Source organism: Sorex araneus, chromosome 1 (genome assembly GCF_027595985.1).
Source record: "Sorex araneus isolate mSorAra2 chromosome 1, mSorAra2.pri, whole genome shotgun sequence".
NCBI classification, from domain to species: Eukaryota; Metazoa; Chordata; class Mammalia; order Eulipotyphla; family Soricidae; genus Sorex; species Sorex araneus.
In genome coordinates, this window is record NC_073302.1 from 102,531,894 (window position 1) to 102,540,733 (window position 8,840).

Sequence of the window (8,840 nt, forward strand, 5' to 3'; positions counted from 1 at the left end):
GCACTGCGCAGGCGCGGGAGGTCGCGGCGTCTCGCGAGAGGCAGGCGGCGGCGGCCGGGCTCCGGAGCGGCGGCAGCATGGCGTCCGTGGGCACCCTCGCCTTCGACGAGTATGGGCGCCCCTTCCTCATCATCAAGGACCAGGACCGCAAGTCCCGGCTCATGGGGCTGGAGGCGCTCAAGGTGCCGGCGGGGCGGCGGGCTCTGCGCCTGCGCGGGCCGCGCGGCCACGTGCTCCGGCGGCCGGGCCGGCCGGGGCGGGGCGGGGGTCGGGCCCGGAGGGCGCTGGCGGGCCCGGGGCCGTGGTGGCGGCGGCCTGGCCTAGGGAGGGGCGCCCTGGTCTGGGCGGGCCGGGGCCGGGGTCGGCGCGTGACCCGGGGCGTTGCTGTGCGTGCCCTGCTGGCCCTTACGTCCTGGGTTCCGCTCGGGCACGGCGGTTCTGGTTCTGGTTCTGGGCGTCGTCCCTTGGGGCAGCCCTTGGCACGGCCGCCTGAGCCCGCGCCCACCGAGGCTGCGGGTAGGGCAGGTCCTGGGCTCCTGGCCCGCGCCACAGTGGCCCCTTGCAAGGGGCATAAGCCGGCAGGGTTGCCCACCCGCCTGGGCTGTTTCAGGGAGCGCCCCGCGCCCCCCAGTGCTGCTCCGGCAGGGCGGACCCCAGGACCAGAGCAGGAGGAGGCCTGAGACCCCTGGGCGGACCCCTCGGGCCGCCCTGTGCTGGGGGGGGAAGGTCCAGCACCCCCCGGTGAGCGCCTGCCCGGGACTGGGGCCCTTCCAGGGGTTCCTGGGCGGCCGCGGGACTCCTGTGGAGTGGGGGCTGGCCTTGACCCCTGACCTGGGCGTGCGTCTGAGCCGCCTTGAGGGGCGCCGGGGTGCATGGCAGAGACCCTCTGCGGGGCGCTGTGTGGGCAGTGAAGGAGCCGCAGCCGTCCTGGGGGTGGGACCGGACTGGAGGATGCAGCGGGGGCTGTGAGGGTGGTGATGGGGAGCGAGAGAAGGGCCCTGCCGGGCACGGCTCCCTGGGCAGGGCTGGGGGGCTGCGCCCTGGCAGTGGCTCTGTGGGTGTCCTCCCGAGCGTGGGGGTGCGGGCCAGAGAGCTATCTCTGAGCTGGTGCTCGCGCCCTCCCCGCCAGAGAGCTGGTGCAGCGCGGGGCTTCCTGGCACACGCCAGTCTGGGTCCCCGAGCACTGCTGGGGATGGCCTGGGCCGTTTGGCACACTTGGGCTTGCACCTCGTCACCCCTAGGGGACTGCCGCCTCCAGTGCTTCCAGTCGGCGTGAGGTTTGCGGGGTCAGTGATCAGCGTTAGTGGCTCGACCGTCTGCTTTCCTTTCAGTCCCACATCATGGCAGCCAAGGCGGTCGCGAACACCATGAGGACCTCGCTGGGCCCGAACGGTGAGCGCCTCTTTCAGTGCTCATAATGGGGACACTACAACTTCCCTGAGGGCGGCGGTGGGTGGGGGGTATCTTCTCTTCCCCACGTAGATTCCCAAGGCTCCGGGGTATCCGGCTCCTCTGCTGGACAAGTCCAGTCCACTTTTCTTCTCGGCGTCTTACTCTCTTCCGAGTCACAGTGCTCACGTGGACGTATAGAGCATTTAGTGATGCTCCTTTTTTGTTCCATTTTTACAGTTCCCACCACTTGAGGTTGCTTCCACGCCTTGCCTTGTGGTGGCTGCTGTGAAACTGTCTTCACGCAGACGGTCTCTTTCCGCCTTCAGCTTTTCCATTTGCGACAGTCTCTCGGCACGGTTCCGGGCTGAGACGTTCCGGCCTGGCTCTGGCCAGTTGCTGGTGGTCGCCGCCGTTTGGCTTGAGCCTGTCCTGAATGTCGCCTTATGTCTAGGGCTGGATAAAATGATGGTGGACAAGGACGGCGACGTGACCGTGACCAACGACGGGGCCACCATCCTGAGCATGATGGACGTCGACCACCAGATCGCCAAGCTCATGGTCGAGCTGTCCAAGTCCCAGGACGACGAGATTGGGGACGGGACCACGGGGGTCGTCGGTGAGCAAAGGCTGAGGGACGTTCTGTGACACTCACTACTGGGGGGGGGGAGGGGCCCGGGGCCCGGTCAGCACCTGTCCTGGGAGGAAGGAGCCACAGGGACGTGGCGCCTGCGGGAGCTGAGCAGCAGCAGAGCGGGGAGGGTGTCGGCCTTGCGGGCTGGCCCAAACTGTGTCCTCGAGCACCACCGGGTGTGGCCCAAAAACAAGCCCCAAAATTTCATCCCCTTGAAGTGTAAACTAGGGGGGTGTGCAGAGATCACTCCTGACGGGCTCGGGCTGGGCCAGCCGGTCAGCCTGGAAGTGGCAGGCACCCGTCCTATCTCTCCGGCTACGTGCAGAAGGCTGTCGGGGACAGACGGGGCGGGAGGGGGGTAGGGTCCAGGTGTCATGCTTGTACCGAGGGGCTGCACGTCGGGGCTCTCGGCTGATTCCCAGACAGCTGGACAGATGCCTGTGCATGGGCACAGAACGCAGGTGACACGCTGTGCCCTTCCCCGGCTCGCTGAGCTGGTGTTCGTGGTGCTCTCCCTACGGTTTACTAGCAGTCGGGAGTATTTTCGAAGTGAGGGGAGATGAGTGAAAAGTGTGGTGCTCCCTCTCGGGCAGGTGCCCGGCCCTGCCCCGGGTGTGCAGCTGCCTGAGAGGGCCGGGAGGGGTCCGGGGAGGGTCCCGGGGGTCCCCCGCACGCCTTCCTGAGCGGCCCTGCCCCGCAGTGCTGGCGGGGGCGCTGCTGGAGGAGGCCGAGCAGCTGCTGGACCGAGGCATCCACCCCATCCGCATCGCCGACGGCTACGAGCAGGCCGCCCGCATCGCCATCGAGCACCTGGACCAGATCAGCGACAGCGTGGTGGTGGACCTGAAGGACACAGAGCCCCTGATCCAGACGGCCAAGACCACGCTCGGCTCCAAGGTGTACGTGCGCGGCCCGCGGCGGGGCAGGGGCAGGCGGGAGGTTGGCCTGAGCCGGGCAGCTTCGCGCTCGGGTGGAGCCCCTTGGGGGCAGGCGGGGTGGAGCGCTGGGCCGGGAGAGGGCGCTGGCGCTACATGCGGCCGGCGGGGCTCAGTCCTTGGCATCCCCCGTGGCCCCCCGACACCACCAGGTGTGACCCAAAAACACAAGTCCAGCAGAGCAAGCTCTGACACGTTCTCACCAATGGCTTTTTACGTTATTTCTGCGTGGAGCATTTTCTGTTAGATTCCGTGGTGGATTCTAACAAGAAAGCGCGTGTCTGGAGTGGGGAAGATGCATTCAAAGGAGCGTCTGTCCCCTCTGACCTCACGGTGCCCGGGTTCTCCCGACGGCACAGAGCTCGGGGTCACTCCTCCGCAGCAGACGCACACCCGGGAGCGCCCAGCCTTTGCTGTAGAGAGAAGGCTTGCGTGGGTTGAAGTGGCCAGGGGGAAGCATGTGACACGGCCCCACATGACTCCCTCAGAGCTCAGTGGCCCGGGGTTCCCATCGTCCCCTCCCCGAGGCCGGGGCCCCTTGGCTTCTTTCCCTTCCAGGGCCTGCCCAGCTGGGTGAGGTCGGCATTGCCGGCCGCTGCTGTGCTGAGGCAGGGGCGCCCCGAGGCTCGGTCTGCAGGCGGAGATGGGGCTGCTCTCCCCCTGGCCGAACTGCGTGTGGGTCCGAGTGCCACCATGCGCGGTGACGGTGGAACCCGCGTCCCATCCCCCAGGGTGAACAGCTGCCACCGGCAGATGGCGGAGATCGCCGTGAACGCCGTCCTCACCGTGGCGGACATGCAGCGGCGAGACGTCGACTTCGAGCTCATCAAGGTGGAGGGCAAGGTGGGGGGGCGGCTGGAGGACACCAAGCTGATCAAGGGCGTCATCGTGGACAAGGACTTCAGCCACCCGCAGATGCCCAAGGTAAGCCAGGAGGGCCCCGTGGCAGCGGTGGTGGCGCGGCGGCCAGGGCCCCGGCTCAGCTGTGGCTCCCCGTAGAAAGTGGAGAACGCCAAGATCGCCATCCTCACCTGCCCCTTCGAGCCGCCCAAGCCCAAGACCAAGCACAAGCTGGACGTGACATCCGTGGAGGACTACAAGGCCCTGCAGAAGTACGAGAAGGACAAGTTCCAGGAAATGATCCAGCAGGTCGGTGCCAGCGGGCGTGGGGGGAGCGGGCTTCCTTGGCCTGAGCCTGCGCTCAGGGACCGTAGGGGGCCCTGGGGGTTGGACCCGGGGCCAAACGTGTCCGAGACAAATGCCGCACCCACCGTACTGTCACTGTCCCCTCTGGGTTCTTAGCCTTTTGAGCAGGTATTTTGTTAGTGTTGTTGTTGTTTTGGGGAGGGGGCTCACACCTGGCGATACTCAGGGGTCACTCCGGGCTCTGCACTCGGGATTACTCCTGGTGGTGCGGGGGTGGGGGGCATCGAATCTGGTTCTGCCCCATGCAAGGCAAGTGCCCCCCGGCTGTGGTGTCACTCCGGCCCCTAACACAGTCCTTTTTTTTTTGTTTGTTTTTTCTGCTTTTTGGGTCACACCCGGCTATGCTCAGGGGTTACGCCTGGCTCTGCACTCAGGAATTACTCCTGGCAGTGCTCTGGGGACCATATGGGATGCTGGGAATCGAACTGGGGTTGGCCGCATGCAAGGCGAACGCCTTACAGACTGCGCTATTGCTCCAGCCCCGCTGACGCAGTCTTTCAAGTGCAGACGTCTGTACAGCTGAAGGTTTCGGGGCCTTGGGTGACCAGACACACATTCTCTTTTTTGTGCTGCTTGTTGGGGGCTTGAGGGGTCCTCCTGAGCCCCAGGGCCAGCAGGGGCCGAGGCGGCCCAGTCCTCGGCAGGGGTTGGGGCGCGGCCGCCTTCCGCCGTGAGCTCTGCATCGCCTCGTCCCCGACAACGGCACGCCGCGTGCTCTTACTAACCTGACGGCAACGTTCTCTTCCCAGATCAAAGACACGGGCGCCAACCTGGCCATTTGCCAGTGGGGCTTTGACGACGAAGCGAACCACTTGCTTCTGCAGAACGAACTGCCCGCCGTCCGCTGGGTGGGAGGCCCCGAGATCGAGGTAGGCCACGTGGCAGGTGCCGGGGGAGGGCAGGCTGCGGCTCACGGCTGCGTGATGGCGGGCCGCGCGTTTCGGGGGTCTGGCGCTCGGAGACCTTCCCCACACGTCCTCACCTGTGCCGGCCAGCCGCCCGCCAGCCTTCCAGGGCGCTGTGTGTGACTCAACATCCCCTGGGGCCTTGCTCCCTGCCCCCCGGGCCGGGACAGCAGCCTTGCTCCTGGCACCCGCTCGGACGCGCCGGGCAAGCGGGTGGCGAACAGCCTGTGCTCTGGCCACCAGCCAGGCAGCGGAGCCGGTCAGAGCCGGAGCTCAGCCTGTCCTCTGCCCTGCCCGCAGCTGATCGCCATCGCCACCGGGGGGCGCATCGTGCCTCGCTTCTCGGAGCTGACGCCTGAGAAGCTGGGCTTCGCGGGGCTGGTGAAGGAGATCTCCTTCGGGACCACCAAGGACAAGATGCTGGTCATTGAGCGCTGCAAGAACTCCAGGGCCGTGACCATCTTCATCAGGGGTGGCAACAAGATGGTGAGCGCGCGGCCCCCCCTCCCGCCCTCCCTCCCTGTCTCGGGCTCGTCCTGCTGGGCGCGTGTCGGTGCTTCAGCCTGGAGGTTCCTGGCTCTGCTCTGCAGCGCTCCCTGGCGCCCTGCGCTGAGGGCGGGGCTGGATAAAAATAGGGACTGGACCCGTCCGCGCCGGCCAGCCAGGTCGACCGTGGGCCGGGGCGACGCCCTTCTCTGTCCCCGCAGATCATCGAGGAGGCCAAGCGGTCCCTCCACGACGCGCTGTGCGTCATCCGGAACCTCATCCGCGACAACCGCGTGGTGTACGGCGGGGGCGCCGCTGAGATCTCCTGCGCCCTGGCGGTCAGCCAGGCGGCAGATAAGGTGGGTCGGGGGGGGCGCGCCTCTGCTGGGGGGGGGCCGTGCCAGTGGTCGGCGCTGCCTGCGAGCCCCCGCCCTGTGCCCGCAGTGCCCCACGCTGGAGCAGTACGCCATGCGGGCCTTCGCCGACGCGCTGGAGGTCATCCCCATGGCCCTCTCGGAGAACAGCGGCATGAACCCCATCCAGACCATGACCGAGGTGCGCGCGCGGCAGGTGAAGGAGATGAACCCCGCCCTGGGCATCGACTGTCTGCACAAGGGCACCAACGGTGAGGCTCGGGGCGGGCCGGGGCACCCTCGCGGGGCTCACCAGGAGAGCGTGTACCGTGTGTTTCGGTGCTGGGGTCCTCGGTTCTGGCACGTGGGACCACCTTACACCAGTGCTTCTCAGCCCCGTGGGCTGCGGCCGGGCCTGACCAGCCGTCGTGGCAGGGTGGCATGGCGTCTGCAGCCTCCTGTGGGCCGGCAGCTGAGCGGGCAGCGCAGCTTCAGCTGTTGAGGTGCCAAGTGGTCTGCCCGGAAGTAACACCCCCCCTTCGCGTCCGAGTGCCCAGGGTTCACTGGCAGCCTTGCGGCGGGTGCATCCTTCTCTGTTCAGAGCACAGCACCTGGTCGGGCTGAGTCGGCAGTGGCGGTTCCTTCTCACCCTCGCACACTTTGGGGCGGGCAGGGTCCAGCTTGCTAGAATCTCCAGTGTTGGAGGGTGGCCGGGCCGTCCCCATGCACCCGGCCTTGTCAGGCCTGCGAGCTGGGCTCAGTTTCCAGAATGCGCCCGGAGGTCGGCCCAGACCGTGGGACACACCCCACGCTCTCACCGACTGCCCCTGCTCTCGTGCACAAACCCGAGTTTGTCTTTTCCAGACATGAAGCAGCAGCACGTCATCGAAACCCTGATTGGCAAAAAGCAGCAGATCTCGCTGGCCACGCAGATGGTCAGGATGATCCTGAAGATCGACGACATCCGCAAGCCTGGCGAGTCTGAGGAGTAGAGGGGGCTTGGGGGCTGTAGCTGGAGGAGCCGCTGCTGTGACTGAGTAAAGGGGCGTGTGTGGTGCCGTGCTGGCCCTGGCTGCCTGCGGACGTGCTTCCCACTTGCCTGTTGTGTTTGTTACATTCAAGGGAGCTCTAGAGGCCCTTTGTCTTCCCGGTTAAATAAATAGGTAACAGTTGAATGCTTGTTTGAAGGAGTGACTTGATCTTTTAAGTAGCTGTGGAAACCCTTACCTGTAGCAGAGTTTGCCTGCAGGTGTATTTGAACAGGAGTCTGGGCTTGGTTCTGCAGAAGGTGAATCCAACAAGCAGACCAGATGGCCCGGGGGGCAGGGGTCGGGGTCGTGCAGGGTGTGGCCTCTGAAACTGTAAATGCTCCACCTTCACTTTGCATGTTCCCAGCACAGGACGAGGGACCCTGGGGAGGAGGGTCATGGCACAAGATTGGGGTCCCCAGGTGGTACACACAGTGGGCTGGGAGCCGAGGTGAGAGTCGTGACCCCCAGCCCAGGGACACAGCCGGGCTCGGGGCTGCAGTGCTGCCCGCAGACCCAGGGGGCTGGCTCGAGGGAGACCTGGGCGAAGCCTGAGACACGTCGGGACCAGGCAGGCACACTGGGAGGACCAGCCACTCCCTCCCCGCCCCGGGCCTGTGCCCAGCACTGGCCCTCGGCTGTCCCCTCGCCCCACAGTTCCCCTGTTCTCTGACCGTGAGCGTGGGGCCCGTGTACCTCAGGCTGCCAGGAGTGGAGCCCAGTGCCCCGCTGAGCACGGCCCTGGCTCTGTCCACTGAGGGGTGGGGCTGGCCAGCACCTGGTGGTCGGCACGGAGCAGGGGGCCCGGCTGGTTGGGGCTTCCCCCGTCTCCTGGAGCCTTTCCCGCCAGCGTGGGGAAGTTCTCCTCGGGGCCAGCAGGGGGAGCGCCTCGGCCACAGGCGGCCACGTTCCCAGGTCTGAGAACAGCGATTCTCTTCTTTTCCTTGGGTTTGTACTTCACACCCTGCAGTGCCAAGAGCCGACTCCAGGCTCTGCCGAGGGGTCACTGCTGGAGATTCCCTGTGGGATGCCGGGGATGGAACCCGGGTTGGCTGCGTGCGAGGCTAATACAATCATGCTGCACAATTGCCCTGGCCCTACAGTTCCGGAACTCTGGCTCCCGGGAAGCCTGTTTGGGACGTGGGGTCAGACTGGCCAGCACTGGCCCTGCTGCCCTGCTCCTTCCCTTGCCAGAAGGGCCCGGGGAGCTCGGCCCAGCCCAGCAGCGCTGCCTGAGACTGCTCCTTGCCCCCCGCCTGCATACGGTTTCCTCGTGGGGCCCCAGACGGATCAGAAATGGCCACACGATGGCAGGAGACAGCCCCCAGCACCTACACACACCCGTGGGGACTCCCTGGGAGAGGTGCCGCCACCGGGTCAGGCTGGGTAAGGCCAGTCTGGAGGGAGAAAGCCCAGTTCTGGGCAGGGCCCTGGAACAGGGAAGGAACCAGGGAGGCCAAGGGCAGGGCCAGGGGGCGCCACCACCCAGGGGCCATGGTGCCTGAGGCTGGTCGCCAGCTGCAGAGGTCTGGTGTCCATCACCTGGCGTCCGCCGTCCGGTTTCCCTTTTGGAGCTTAGGGGTCACTCCAGGTGTGGTGCTGGGATCAGATCTGACGGCTGCCTGCAGGCAAGCACCCTTCGCCCGTGCTGTCTCCAACCCCGCCCAACCTTCAGGACCCGGAGGAGCCGATATTTGGAGCGCGGGAGACAGCGGGATGGCAACGCAAGTCACCGTCTTAACTGGCTGTTAGAGCTGCAACTTGGAGAACAGCGCAGGGCTACGAGCTTGACCTAAGCGAGAGCCCTCGATGCCCTGGTGCAGGGCAGTGCTGGGACAGGGCCACTCCCCTGCACGGTGGGGGTGGGGGCTTCGCTCTGCTGCGCCAGGTACTTGCATGGACAC

General features: G+C 66.4%; 1 protein-coding gene across 2 annotated transcripts; it reads left to right on the forward strand.

Annotated features, from left to right (window-relative positions):
• Positions 1 to 24: 24 nt before the first annotated feature.
• CCT5 (chaperonin containing TCP1 subunit 5) lies at positions 25 to 7,083 on the forward strand. 2 transcript variants are annotated; one of them, XM_055137867.1, is made up of 11 exons: positions 25 to 182; positions 1,332 to 1,392; positions 1,844 to 2,008; positions 2,724 to 2,922; positions 3,690 to 3,882; positions 3,958 to 4,107; positions 4,914 to 5,033; positions 5,370 to 5,555; positions 5,777 to 5,914; positions 6,000 to 6,180; positions 6,773 to 7,083. In XM_055137867.1, the coding sequence occupies exons 1-11, from the start codon at positions 78 to 80 to the stop codon at positions 6,898 to 6,900; spliced, it is 1,626 nt and encodes a 541-aa protein (XP_054993842.1). In that variant the 5' UTR covers positions 25 to 77; the 3' UTR covers positions 6,901 to 7,083. The 2 variants fall into 2 exon arrangements, with proteins under 2 accessions (XP_054993842.1, XP_054993851.1); XM_055137876.1 differs by having other exon boundaries at positions 47 to 109.
• The last annotated feature ends 1,757 nt before the right edge of the window (positions 7,084 to 8,840 follow it).